The 14,927-nt window shown below is 34.8% G+C and overlaps 2 protein-coding genes and 1 long non-coding RNA gene across 4 annotated transcripts; 1 reads left to right on the top strand and 2 right to left on the bottom strand.

Annotated features, from left to right (window-relative positions):
• Positions 1 to 1,177: 1,177 nt before the first annotated feature.
• Positions 1,178 to 2,082, bottom strand: LOC131003610 (uncharacterized). Its single transcript, XM_057930141.1, has one exon. It carries the CDS (start codon positions 1,917 to 1,919, stop codon positions 1,461 to 1,463), a length of 459 nt encoding a protein of 152 aa, XP_057786124.1. The 5' UTR covers positions 1,920 to 2,082; the 3' UTR covers positions 1,178 to 1,460.
• Positions 2,083 to 4,830: 2,748 nt separating this feature from the next.
• On the bottom strand, positions 4,831 to 7,659 carry LOC131003581 (uncharacterized). Of its 2 annotated transcripts, XR_009094718.1 has the most exons (4): positions 7,535 to 7,659; positions 7,283 to 7,459; positions 5,502 to 6,608; positions 4,831 to 5,134 (listed from the first exon to the last, which is right to left on the bottom strand). XR_009094718.1 is itself a non-coding variant. In XM_057930108.1 (3 exons), exons 1-3 carry the CDS (start codon positions 7,547 to 7,549, stop codon positions 5,985 to 5,987), a joined length of 816 nt encoding a protein of 271 aa, XP_057786091.1. In that variant the 5' UTR covers positions 7,550 to 7,655; the 3' UTR covers positions 4,831 to 5,984. The 2 variants fall into 2 exon arrangements, 1 of the variants encoding a protein (XP_057786091.1); XM_057930108.1 differs by having other exon boundaries at positions 4,831 to 6,608; positions 7,535 to 7,655.
• A 2,000-nt stretch (positions 7,660 to 9,659) lies between these two features.
• On the top strand, positions 9,660 to 13,961 carry LOC131003582 (uncharacterized). Its single transcript, XR_009094719.1, has 3 exons — positions 9,660 to 9,918; positions 10,304 to 10,423; positions 13,697 to 13,961. It is a non-coding gene; the product is annotated as an uncharacterized LOC131003582 (long non-coding RNA).
• Positions 13,962 to 14,927: the final 966 nt, after the last annotated feature.

Raw genomic sequence — 14,927 nt, forward strand, 5'->3', positions numbered from 1 at the left:
TGTCATAAAATTGTATAGTATATTAATATTAACTAAATAACAATCATGCTATTACAAACTAGACCAAATATCCAAACAAAATAGAACGTTATTAATCCACAAATATTGAAAATATGGCCAGACAATTCAGATCACAAACATCAAAAAGCTTTAATCAATTTTGAATTTAAAAAATATTGACATTGTTTCGAGTATATAAGATTGATGTACATGAAAAAGATGGGGATGAAATGATAGGGACGAAAGGCCCATTAAAATTGGATGCAGGTCTCAGAATTAAATGTAGATGGGAATGAAATGATACATATAGAAGTCAGGTCAGGAAATTAAAGTGTATATATACATGAAAAAGGCATCCACAAATTTTCCCTGAATTGAATACAGCCTGTTACATTATATATATATATTTTTAAAACAGAATCCAAACTTCATTTATGAGTAATCCTTAAAAACAGTATCAGTCAACCACCTCGAAAAATCATGAGTCCAACATATCGATTGTACAAAATTTTGAGAGTATTGAGCAAGACAATGAACGGCTCTATTAGCCGACCTAAAAGCATGAAAACCCCCCACAAGCAAGCATTATCTCTCGCACGTCGTCCGGTAGCAACCGCCAACCGGCCTTCTTCCTCCGGGTCGGCCATAACCCGGGCCCCCAAAAGCGAATCAGTATGTATCTCAATCGGCATAATATTATGTTCAATACTGACAACGAGGCCCTGCACCACAGCCATGATTTCTGCAAACATAACATTGGAAGAAGGTTTCATTATAAATTAACTGTTAATTTCAATCTCTTCACATGTACATAACTTTAATTAATAAATTATCAACGCATACATATATCATATTAAGATGAATGTTGTGTTTTAAGGTCTGCACTTGATGCTTCTCAAGGTATGTATCAGATTTATAAATCGGTTTATATGTATGTCCCAAACTTTATTAAAGGATTAATCCAATTAATACATAATTTTTCAATTATTTTATAATTTCAACACGATATTTGAAACCTAATAATAATGTCACTACCTTGAAATTTGTTGTAAAATCAACACTCCCAATCTTTTGTTCTGGTCATCATTCATTAAGAAGTTAATTTTGCAACAAATAATGCTTCAAATATCATGTTAAATTGCGAATTATGAGTGGAAAGTTCGCGCAAATTAGCCCATTGTTAAACAATTAGATTTGCTTTTCTTATATCATTCGATAACAAGGCAGATAAGCTAGCTCACAAGTACATACTCACTCAACTATAAAAGCTCATTCAAAAATCTTACAATAGTCCATTTTGGGGCCAATACACACATTTGAAGGCCTTTTCAGAAAGAAAAATAAGCATGAGCCAAAAAAAAACATCTAAATTATGGGTGGGATAATTAATAAATAAAATACTAAACTCCTTACTTTAATAAATTGTTACTAGCTAGGTAATAATCGGCTTCAAAACATCATCAATATACACGTGACGTGACAGTCTTAGCATCACAAACCAAATGCTGCCTAAACATAGCAATAAAATCCTCCACTCTCTGCTTCAATTCCTCCTCAGAAAGCTCATCATAATCCGCCAACTTTCTCTCACCCTCAGCCGCAGGCGGCGGCGCCACCGCCGCGCATTTCTCGGGCTCGGCGCCGCCGTTAGTCGGGACGAGTTGGGTGCGGTGCCTAATCTTCTTAGTCCTCTTGAGCTCACCAATTGGGCATTGATGAATTTGGTTGGATGGATTTGGGGGTTTAGAAGTGAAGAGAATAGCTAAGAGTAAGAGATTCAAAGCAAGAAAAGCCCACACGCGCCAATGCATGAAAACAGACACCATAAATGCACGCTCAATGCACGCCATGAACGCCGCTGTTCCGGCGGCGAAGCTCACCGCCCGCAGCCGATCTTCGCCCTTGTCGTCCGCCACCATTTTCTTCGCTAAGAAAGTTGGGAATGCAGAGGGTTTTTATAGAGAGAGAGGGAGCCATCATATCATATGCAATCATCATTTCATGGTTTCTTGGCTATGTTTTTTACAATAATGCTATTTCGACATAGGAAAATGCCGTTTTATTGGTCATATTATGGCTACTCATAACATGGCAAAAAATTATAAAATTCATGTATTTAACTTTTTTATGTTTAAAATAAAAATAGAATTTAATTAGTTTTATTTTTTTACATATTGTAGCTATTTTTTATATTTTTTAAAAAATAATAATTTTTTTTTACAATGTGTACAAAATAATAAAACTAGCAATATTCTATTTTTATTTTGAACAAAATATTTAAAAATACATTGCGTTTAAGCTATTATATGACCATCGATATTATGACCAAATAGCATCAATCTTGGACATAATATGTCAGACATAAAATAGTTAAATACATAAAAAAAAATTGATTTATTTAGAATATATTATTCAAAGTAACAACAGATTTAGTTAATTTTATTTTTTGTCCACATTATGTACAAAAATTACAAAAGATAAGAAAAATTAAAACAAAAAGTGTGAAAAATTACAAAGATAGCTACAATGTAAACAAAACAGTAAACTAATCATCTATTATTTTGAATTCAAAATTTTAAATAAATTTATTTTTTTATGTATATTTAACCATATTATACACAAATAACAGCACTATTCATGTTTTTATCATGTAGTTTGGAGAGAGAGAGAGAGAGAGGGACAATAAGACATATATAGTTTGTTGTGCAGCTGCTGCAGGCACAAATGCACAACCGTATGATTGCTTTGAAACAAAACAAAACAAAACAATTTTTGAGAAGTTGAGAGTTGAGGGAGGCGTGCACCGACTATTTAAATGTGTTGAAGTACTATAATTCTTGTGGGGCCACCTCTCAATTTCTTCTAGTTTAATGCAATTCTTTGTTTACTCATTTGTTGGTGATTTTTAAATAAAAATGAATTTCTTTTGTTAAGTAAGTGAGGAAGGAGAAAAACAGGAAATGTTTGGCAATGACACAATGTTGAGTGTTGCTATATTTAATCAAGACAAGAACGCATTATGGCTGAATGAAAAAGCTGACTTAAACTGAAAAAATAAAAACAAAAGTGAAATTTCTTGGCTTGGTGGAGAACAAGAATGCACGCCGATAACCCACATTGCTACCCAATTCTAATCACTATATTTTTTTCTTCTTTATTAGCTTTACTACTTTCACTTTTTTCTTTCTTAGACAACTTTATGCATGTGTTTATGTGTGTTTATATATGTCAATAACATGGCTTCATGTGTGTGTTTATGACTGTATGAGGTCAATTTTAAGTCAAACATCTTCATTTTCTCATCGATATACACATAACATGCACTAATACAATCGGAGATAGAGTCGATGCATAAAAATCATATTAAAATGATTCAACAATTATCTATGTGTTTCAACAATTATTGATGTGATGTGTGTGTGTTAGCTTAACGATATTGTGGTTAAGTTTCAGTATCAAAGGTTCTGAATTCGAATCAATCGTGGTACAATTTTTACATTTCTTTATTAATTTATAAAAACTAAAAAAAATATCGATGTGTGTCTTATCATTAGGATCTTGATTCCTTCTTCGTTATAAATGCAACGTGCATTGACCAAATGACATCCTCATTATTTGGTGTTTCTAGTAACTGAATAAGGTTCATTCAATGGTGAAGCAAATATGTGCGTATGTTGGTCAAGCGGTAAAGGATTAATGCTTATATTTAAAGGTCTTTAAATTTCTTTATTTAGTAATTTCTTTAACTGCCAAACAAATTACAACTTTTGACCAAATTTTACAATTCAATACTATTTATCAAGTGTTGAAATATTTCAATAATAACTCGATCAATTGATTTGTAAGAGCACCCACAGCGGGTGATTCGATGGGGTTACTCGAGTCACCCACCCATTGAGTCACCCCAATGCAGAAGATAAATACTCGAGTCTTACTCGGATTTTCGGGTAAGACTCGTTCGTTTTTTTCGTCAATGCGTGTAGTACACGCGTAGAAAAAAAAAAAGGGGATTCTGAACATACCTATTGCGGCGCCATTAAAAGAAGAGGAAGGAATGAAGATGGAACGCAGGAACGAGGGGTAGGTTATATTAGTTTGGGGTTTTAAAGTTATAATTGGGCTAAAAATATGTGGGCTTCTATTTTAAATTAGTTTTAATTTACAATTGAGCTAAAAATATTTGGGCTTCTATTTTAAATTAGTAAAGAAAAACTAAAAATGTTTGGGCTTGTATTTTTTAATTTATTAATTTTAAATTTAAATTTTAGTAATTTAAATTAATGTGATTTTTATTTTAAATAATTGTGTTATTTAAATTGGTGCAATTAAAATTAAATAAAAAAATACAAAAATTAAAACTAAAAAGATCAAATAAACTATCAAGTCACCCCTACTGTGGATGCTCTAACAATTTCAACACCTCCAATCTTTTTCAGCAAAATTTGTGTATCATCTCTTACTATTATGCTCTCCCTGTCCCATAAGAAAATATCATATTTTTCATTTTCGTTCGTCTATAAGAAAATAACTTTCATTTTGAGACATAACCTCACTTTTTCTTTTTAACAACCACTCATTTTCACATAATTTTACAATCAATTCACAACCACTCATTTCCACTCAACACATTATCTACCAATTTTTTTCTTAAACCCGTGTCATCCCAAGTAATACTCTCTTATAGGACGCAAGGAGTATATAGTACTCTCTCCGTCCACCAAATGCGGTACACTGAAGCTCGAATGGTCTAATTGGTGTGTCAAAAATGGTGATTTATTGGACAACTTTCCTATATAGAACTAGTGAGTTTCACAAAGCCAACACACTATATTTGCTCAAGAGTATATACTTCCACCATATGAATAAAAGGACAAGAATATGATGAAATGGTAATAGCACCGAGTCAGGAAAGATATGACAACTAAAATAAACAGAAATAACAACTATGAATTATAGATAACACATCATAAATAGGGATATCCCATATCTGCATCTATCTTTGAGTTTGAAGCTTGTGTGAGTGTCATGAACTCACATAAACATAAAACTACTTGCCTTTATCCTTCATGGCTCAGTAGCTTCGAAGTTCCTCGAAACACAATAATACTAAAACTGTTTCCAGACTACAAATAAGCTGCACAAGATATAAACCAGTTTAGAATAAGTCTTTGATTCATTTAAAGTGTGAAAACATGATTTATACATAAAGAGCAAGACTGTTCAGCAAGAGGTTTGCTCGACAACTCTAATCAATTTCGAACGATTTAAAATCAAAACTCTGAATTTGGAGTCCCACTCTTTTGATCAAGAGATATTTCATGAATTCTCGTTTTTGTGGTTTGAAAAGAAAGGGATTCAGATGATTGGAGATTTCTATTTCAATCAATGGGAATGGGATCTTACTATCTCTATAGAGAGCAGACTAGAAGCATGGTACAGGAATCTCAAACAAATCAAAATATTGCATCACCAAAATGCTATTACCTAAAAGAATTACTAACCTGATGAGCCTTCACCAGTTGCCAGCTTCTTATAAGATTCAGTCATGACAAGCTTGGATTTCAAGAGCCTCCATCAAGAACTTTCTCGGGGTAAATAACGGATTTCTTTCTCCATCTCCTGTTAAATGTATATCTACACAGTTTATTGCCATCAGTACAACTTAGAGTTGATGCTTTAGCTGCAGCGCCATCTTCCACATCACATTCAATTCTTAACGCACTAGTCAGCTCGGTAGTTCCAGCAAGATCATCATGTTTTACCAACACATCAATTAACTCTGTATTTTCTGGTACAGTTTCAGTGTTGATAAGTCCTTTTGAGACCTCTGCAGCATCAAGACTCTCGATTTTAGTCCCACCTTCTGCCAGGTCTTCGCCATGTTGCACACTCATTTTCATTTTGCGTGCACCCAAACATGAAGGATCTGTAGATCCCAAACGAGGTTTCTTGAACTGCAATCCACATGCAGCAATGACATCATCTCAGAACTTGAGTTTTCTCTTCCTAACACTTCTACGGACTATAGAAGGAGCTTCACTGTTTCCATATTGGATGTTTTCGTCTAATACAGAAGTGCTCTCGAAAGCATTTACACGCTCTACAGTGGTGCAATTTTCACTTTGAATCAATTTCTCCACATCAGAAAAGTTCTCCTCCACTAAGGTTGTCTCATTTGCACAAGTTCGCTGTGCACATCCACTCTCGAACTGATCAGACTCATTTATCTCATCCAAACCAGCATTGCTTTCAGAATACAGAGTTACATTCTGTTTAGCAGAACTTTGACTCCCTTGGTCGAGTGTGCTCCAATCCGACAATAAATTATTTCTAGTGATGGTACTAAATTCAGGTCCAGGGTTCAAGGATGAAGTCAAAAGCTCATAACCACTACTTCTGACCTTCATTGTTAAACTGCACTCGTCTGCATTTTGTTCATTCTGTCTCTTAAGGACCACTTGTTTCTTCTTCAACTTGTCGAGTTGCTCCTGTCCATGGTTCAGTTCCTCTCTAAGGTCCAAAATGATACCTTCTGCTTCATTTAGCTGGCATTCCAGCACCTCGAATTTATTCTTTTGGTCCAGTGATGTTATCTCTGCTTCTTTAGTCTGTAACAAAAATCAACCTGATTCATTTCATGCTACATCACAACTCAGAATATTTAAACAAAAGTTAACAAAATTGCTATAAAGAATCATTTCAATCTACAAGAAGCCATCGATCATGTGTTGTCACTCTGAAATCAACAGATTGTAAATGAATATGCCTCACAACCTAACAAATTTCTTGGTGTGTAAAACACCTCGCAAGTCCAAGTCACACGATACACAATAATTTGATTGATTTTGTCATAGTTTAACATAGTTTTCGATCTTGACGTGATACACAATAATGAACACAAGCAATATCACTAAAGATCACAAATCCCAACAAAATCCTAAATTTTCTTCTGTTTTTTTTTTATGAAGACAAAATCCTAAATTTCCAATAACTCAAAATTCCGTAGTAAGTCTTATCTCCTAATCGAGATTTATCTAACGTTAGGAGTTTACACTAATCCAGAAAAGGAACTTCGAGCAAACTTATTTCTAAAAGAATATTATAGACTACAATTACCAAAACATATGCTCTGCACATAGCAATATCGATCATACAATAAAGAGAATTTCTAGCTTTACGAATTCAAATCAACCTACTCTGCTAGTATATGCGATTGCAATAAAATGCACAAATCATACTTATTAGTGTGTATGCGTGCGCGCGCGCGCGTTTCGTTAACTACCTTTGTGTCAATCATTTGCTTCAAGCGAAGGAGCATGTTAGCAGCCTCTTGTTTTACGGAAACCAACTCCTGCTCCGTCCGCCGCGCTCTTAGCTCCGCCACCATTACGCGCGATGCCGCCTCCTTGGCCGTGTTCAGTATCATTTCTGCATACGCTCTTTTCATAGCCTCCATTTTCTGCATCAAAACAACTAAATCAAACAGCTAATAGCTTCAAAACAGAGAACGAGCTCGTCGATCTCGCGCGCTCACCTCCATTTCCGTCATCGTTCGAGATCGGCGATCTTCTGCGAAGAGGAATTTTGGCGTCAGGTAGCTGGAAGAGCGTATATTCGTTGGCCTGCTTATTTGACGATAATACCCCTCGCGTGAATGATTATTACGGCTAGGGATTTTTCGATTAGTCCATTACGACATCGTTTTACGGAAGATGCCAACTGTTAGGCGCGAATAATTTAGGCGGAAAGGCGCGAACGGCGTGAGTGAAATTTCTGGTATTTTAAATTTGGATTTGGGGCATGGCCCATTTTAATTAATGGGCCTTCTGCAATAAGCGGCCCAATAACGCATGAATTGAATGTCTCGTTTTAGTTCGTCTAAATTTATTTTTTTATTAGGTTAATTAATAATATCATGATTTAGACTAAAGTTTGCCGACTTTTTTAGAAATACTTTTGATTGTCTGAATAGTACTCTTTTTTGAAATCAAATAGTAATATTGGTAATCGAAAATCTGCGTGGAATCAGTACTCGAATAAAAAGAACGAGGTTGATATATTTAATTTTTTACATCAATTAGAGACAATTTTGTTTAATTTAATTCCAAACAATTTTGACTACCAGCACTACTATATCTGGTACATAAAAAGTGGGCTCAATCAGTATTTTGTAAATATAAATATGGTAAGTGTGAGCTATTTTGAAAAAATAAAAAATATCAACAAATAGATAAACAATCAGGCAAGAATCACATCTTTTTGTGAAAATTAAAAATTATAAATAAACACATAAAAGATATGAACAACAGATGATCAGATCATGAACAATTAAATATAACACATATATAGGATTCGACCATCTTTTGTTCATGTATTTTATGTATTTGTGCATGGTTCTCAATTCTCACGAAAAGTTATCATTTGTTCATTTGTTATGCATATATTTTATGTATTTGTGCATGGTTCTCATTTGTTATTCATTTGTTCATTCTCAGTTCTCGTTTGTTCATCTTTTGATCATTTGTTATTCATATATTTTATGTATTTGTCCATGATTCTTGATTCTTATAAAAATATGTATTTTTTACGAAAACCTAACCCTCAACAAATCATGCTAAAAAGTTATATTAACCCTATTTTATTTTACCAATACACAATATTGTTAGAGAAAATTTGATGTATAGCAGTTTACTATATAATATATTTAAGAAAATGTGAAGAACGCGACTGTGGTGATTTCGTTGAATGCATTGTCCAATTCAAGGAAGTCGTGAGTGAAGTCATGAAGATGCATCTTTCGCCCCTGTCATTCACATTTAGGGGTGGTAAAACGGGTTCAGTTAATCAGTTATAACTGTAATTGAATTGAATTTTCGGTTAATCGTTTAATCGATAACTGATTTTTATTGGTTCGGTTCGTTTTCGGTTATTTAATTTTCTAGAATTCGATTAATTGGTTTAACCGATAACCAGTCGATTAAAATCGATTAACCGAATTAATAATTAAAATATTATATTTTATTTTAAAAATTAAAATTAAAACAAAGTAATAAAAAATAATTACAAGTTTCTATAAAATAATTTTATGTTCTATGTAAACATAAATGATGAGTTGGTGGAGTGGATAAGATTTTTACCTTTTCGTCTCAAGGGCACAAATTCGAATCCCTTGAGTAGAAGTGGAAATGCATTCTTTTTTTCAAATTTAAATAAATCGGTTATTTGCGGTTAACCGATTAACTGAATCGGTTAATCGAATCGTAATCGATTCGATTAGTGATTAGTGAAATCGCCCTTATTCGATTCTGGTTAACCAGAAAATCGGTTTGATCCTATTCACATTAATTAATTTCTTTAGAATAATTTCTTCTCTAAATTCGATAGTCATTAAAATTATTTTTTTGTTTAATTATTATCTGTCACATGGTTACTTACCTACATTGATGTTGAAACAATAATAAGCAATATATAATACAATTAGTGATTCTTGCGCTCCCCTTATTTCAAGGTCCTATGTGGCATGTCTAATAATTCAGTATTTGAAATCCCTGCAATTCTAGAGATTCTAGCTTAATTCTATATAGCTGACGTGACAATATGCATCCACATCACTTATTTTATTTTTAAAAACACAAAATCTAACATTTTTCTACCACACTTACCAAAACCTAAAACCAATTTCCCTTCTCCAATCTCTCACATCCGATTTTCCCCTCCCCCGTCGCCGCAATCTGCCCCACCGCGCCCCGCCCCTCCCACCGTCGCGATCTGCTTCGCCGTACCACCTTCAAACCTGAAACCCTAATCTAGCGCGCCTCCACAATCTACACACACTTGCGCCCCTCTTCTTCTCTCCTCTGAGGCGCGACCAGAGAAGTCCGCCAGTTGCGCGCCTGGAGCAGGGGACGATACAGCCAGGTATGATTCTAATTGTTGGATTTATTTCAATGGCAGTGGGTAACTAATTGGGGTTGATTTTCGATTTAATTGTTGGTTTTTCGAAAGATAGGTGTTAATGGGTCAACCTCTTTTATGTTATTTCTCCTTGCTCTCCGGCTGTTCGACGAAATGTCTGAATGACGATTGTGTTGATGAGGCCTATTAGGTTATTGTGTTAATTAATCTATCTTTTTCTGTACAAGTTCAATCTGGTGGCTGCTCTAAGCATTAGTATAACTCGTGTTTGAAGCGGCGATGCAATTTTTTTGTTTCTCACATAAATTTTGGAGTGTGGATAGGTTTGATTTTATTAATCTGTTCTGAGTAATTATCATAACTCAATGAAGTTCCGTATTACTGTCAGGTTTAGATGATCTTTGATGCATAGTGAGTAACAATGGTTGCCTTGCGTCTGGCACCACCGCCATCAATGACTATCCCGCCGGACATTACTTGGCTCCGAAACAGTTCTTGATCACCCATGGTATGTATTTTCTATTAGGAAAGATTATATTCGATTATAATGAATATGGAATGATTAGTGTGAATTTTTTTTAGGAGGAATTAGTGTGAATTTTAGAAAGAACAAATTTAGGAAAGAATCATTATGCAATACGATTATATGATTTACCAATCAATCAATAATCGGCCAATTTTAGATACAAATTAACAATGGAAACTTAATAATCTAGGTTTCAGCTATAAATTCATTAGTTCAAATGATAAGAGTTTTACAGCCAATCAACGGTGATTTGTGGTTTCTAATTTTTTCTTCCATGGTCACACAGATTTCGATTGATGCGTATTTTTCATTTGGAGATTAGTAATTAGAGGATTACTGTGAACTTTCGGGGTTTTTTTGTAATTATTTTATTTTTATTTGGTTTTATTTTATTTGACGAAGTCAGATCTCGGTTGACTGTTGATTTATTTTGCTAAATAGATGCTTAAGTAATCGGATGTGTTTACGGATCGGTTTGAAAGTTCAGTGGAATGTAATGTTTGTTTTACTTTATAACTAATTAGTTGAATGTGTAAGATTAATATATTGGCGCACTTGATTTCTTTGTATGTGTTGTTAGTGTTTTGCTTATGTTAGGTCCAGAGGGTCTCGAATAGGTGTAGGGGGGAGAGAATACACCTATAGGCTATTTTTGAAATCTCAACACAGAGATCAAAACGAAACTTCAAACACAAACTCAGACACCTGTTTACTGAAAAGAGTTTTGACCAAAACAGGGTTGACGACTGATACTGAAAGACTCTTCAATAAGGAGTTATCAGTTAAGTCACAAGAACTTAACTGATACACGTAAGGCTTCTGTCGAGTTTGATAAACAGAGATGTTATAAATCTCACTGACTATCAGAAGATAGATCAGTCAGACTGATAACACACGCAGCGAAAAACTTTTATTTCACAATAGCCTTTTGGGTTGAGCACGTTGTTAGTCTTAAGTTTCTCTTTGCTATTAATCAGTTTTCAGTTGATGAAATGAAGAGCACAAGTAAGAAAGTAAATACTGAAAGCTGTAAATAACACAGAGATTTTTACGTGGTTCGGAAAACACTTCCTACATCCACGGTCGGTTGATCAGACCAACAACTTCACTCTGCAAGTGCTTACGGGTGCACTGCAAACCGATGCTCGTGCTTACGGGTGCACAGCAAACCTGAACGTGTGCTTGCGGGTGCACACAACCGAAACAACTGAAGATCCAATCTTCAGTACCAACACACCTTGTTGGATTTCTCACTCCTAACACGCACTGTGCACTAGGATCTCACGGAGACAGAGTACCTTCCTGAACTCCTTTGCAACTCAAACACTCGATTTTGTTGGTCGAAGGGAGGTTTGAAAACTTGCCAACTAAACTTCAAAGAACAAGTTCTTTGGAGTTAGTTTGACCTAGGTTTTGGATAAACAAGGTTTGCCTAAGGTCTAAGAGAATTTATGTAATCAACAGTGACTGATTTTTGGCTTTGGGATTCTCTTCTTCGATTCAAACTTTGGAGAGGCTGGGCTTTGGCTGAGAAACAATTTTGACAGAGTTTCAGCTTATGTTGTTGAATCGGTGAAGATTGAAGTGATCCTCGAGCGTTATTTATAGGAGAAGTCTTGAATAGATCCGTTGGCGGAGAAGGTCTTCAAGATTTCTTCCGTTAGAGAGTAATTTGAACTTGGGCTGAGGCTTCAATCTTCGAGGTTCCTTGTTTGGTGAGAACGGGCCGAACGGCTATGTTGAAGAGCAGGAGATGCGACATCTCTAAAAAAGTAATCACCAAATAGGAATTACCTCTGCAGAGAAAGGACGATCCTGAGATCTCTGCATTTAATGCGGCTGTACTTCTGGAGTGCATGGCTTCCTTTGAACATTAGAGGTTCAGTGTGAGGAATAATGTTTAACTGATACTTGACTTTAGTATCAGTCCGCTGATTCCACGTGGCACGCATTAAGTAATCAGTTCAAGACTGATTCTTTGACTGATGCTTTAGTCGGCAACTTCAGTCTTCAGTCTTCAGTCCTTCGTTCTTCAGTCTTCAGTCTTCAGAACAACAACTAAACTAGAAAAAGAACTCTAACACTTGAGTTCGAGCAGTTCTAGCCTATTACAATAGAAACCTATTGATTTTGGTATCATCAAAACAAGGATTATGATATTCCATTAAGTTCCCAACCACTTATATTATAGGTGAATTATGATTAATTATTTTTGTTAATTAATTTTATGATTGAATATTTTTATTGTTGGATTTATTTCAATTTGGCAGTGGGTAAATAATGGGGCTGATTTTCAATTTAATTGTTGGATTTTTGAAAGATGGATGTTGATGGTTCTGATGATGGTATTTGTACATATCGAAGGCCACCAAGAAATTGATTTGTGCCAATTTACCATGAATTGCTACCTTTTTTATCAAGCTCAAAAGCAAGACAACAAAACCTCTCCAGATCATCAATAACATCCATTTTCATTTGTTTCCTCATTGCTGCTTCTGAGGAGTCTTAGAGCTTGGTAGGAAGATGTGTGGCTTTGATTCCGGTGGCGCCGATCATTTTTTAATTGAAGAAACCTAAGATGTTGGAGGAATTGGAGAGAGTGGTTGCCGCCAGCCTCTTATGCCCAACACGTATTCCTTAAGCTGAGAGCATAAGAATTCTCGAAAATGTTCATAGCAATGGAGACCACTGCAGCTCTACTGCCAAAATGCATTTTTTTGGGCTTGGCATTGTTCTGGACTAAGCAATAAGATAACTTACCACCAATAACATAGTTCATTTAGGTGACAAGGGAGCTCCGTCCGACCGCTAGCCCCACAACTCCATATGTGTAACCTTTGTAATTTGTGTGTGTACCAGAGTCAGCTTGAGAATGAGGATGATGAATGAAGAGAGCTAATATTTTAGTGTGTTTTATTAAGTATTAACTATTAAGACTATACTTTATTTGCTACTCCTATTATTTGGTTAACTTTATTATGAATTAGTAGTGTTTTGCTTACGTATTCGTCCTCAAGCTTCATAGAATTATTCTATTATTCAACTAATATTTATCGTTATTTTCAAGTCTCGGCGGGTATCCGACGGGTAGTGGGTGGCGGGTATCCGACGAGTAGCGGGTATGCGTGGGTCGCGGGTGTGGGTGGCAAATAGTAGTGTACAAGAAATTAAAATTTTCTATAAAATTTGCTGCAGTTTCGTGGTGATTTATTTGTTGGGTGCTTTATTGCATTTGTGGGGTGGTTTTGATTGCAGGATGTCGACGTCGAGAAGCAGCAGCGCCCCTACCTCTCAAGTCTCGGCGGGTATCCGACGGGTAGTCGGTGGCGGGTATCCGACGGGTGGCAGGTATCCGCGGGTCACAGGTATGGGTGGCAAATAATGTTTTTGAATATACATTTTGCTAAGTCATGTTAAGGATGAAAGTCCTCTTTAATTTATTTTTTCATTTTAGTTTGATGTGTAACGTAGACCTATATCATATTAACAATTTTTTAGTGAATAATCTCCATAATTTATAAATATATTAAGAAATAATTTTTATATTTTTTTATATAAATTATAACATCGATACCCGTCAAAATTCGACGGATTACATACTAGTTGTTTTTACATAATATATGATCAAGGGTCGTGTTTAAGAAAACGTTATTTTTATTATAAAAATATGATTTATTAAAAAATTATATAGAATAAAGAAATCGTATACTTTCCGACAAATGGCGTCAATTGATTATTGATGTGATGAATTTTAGCCACAAAAAAATTAACCTAAATAAATGTAATCAGGAAAAAAAAAAAAAAGGTAAAAACCTTGTGAAGCGTAAGAAAATGCCGATAAATTATAAATGTGGCATGAATTTCGGACATTCAAGATGCGAAATGAACTTCGAAGAATCCCCGAAATTACAAGCATATAGGGTTAACAACACTCAAAATCCAAGTGAAATATTTATAAACTAGAAAAATAAGAAGCTTAAACGGTGACAAAAAGATTCAAATTGCTTGAGTAGTAAATTTGTCATAATTTCGATATATATGTGAATTGTATATGTTTTTGCACCATGAAAAATGCCTATTTATAGATATTCCTAAACTAGGGGTACAATAGTCTTTTTTATTCTTTGGGCGAAGGGGCAAATTCGTCATTTCAAGCCTGTCATATCTTGAGTTGAGGGGAAACTTCACCATTCTAGACTTCACGTGTTTTGTATTGGATAGTGACGCCGATTGATATCATATCTTCAAGATCTTTTGCAACATAATTCAGTTAGAAAATTTTCATAAGAACAAATGAAAAGCCTCCACATGTTTCTATCAATATCGACTTCTTTGTTGTTTTATGACTAAGGTCTATAAGCACCAACTTGGATCGTCTTCGTTCTCTTCAAACGGTGACCCTTAAATCCGCATTAGGCTTTTATTTATTTATTTCTAGATTTAGAGTTTTCTCATTTTGGCTTCAAAAATCAAAATCACTACCTTA

The sequence above is a fragment of the Salvia miltiorrhiza genome, unplaced genomic scaffold, assembly GCF_028751815.1.
Source record: "Salvia miltiorrhiza cultivar Shanhuang (shh) unplaced genomic scaffold, IMPLAD_Smil_shh original_scaffold_233, whole genome shotgun sequence".
In the NCBI taxonomy this organism is placed as follows: Eukaryota; Viridiplantae; Streptophyta; class Magnoliopsida; order Lamiales; family Lamiaceae; genus Salvia; species Salvia miltiorrhiza.

Excerpts from the sequence above, each read along its gene's own strand:
- LOC131003610 (XM_057930141.1), bottom strand. The coding sequence starts at position 1,919 with ATGGTGGCGGACGACAAGGGCGAAGATCGGCTGCGGGCGGTGAGCTTC.
- LOC131003581 (XM_057930108.1), bottom strand. Across the intron at positions 6,609-7,282 it reads AGCAAATGATTGACACAAAG|ACTAAAGAAGCAGAGATAAC; the intron begins GTAGTTAACGAA and ends TTTTTGTTACAG.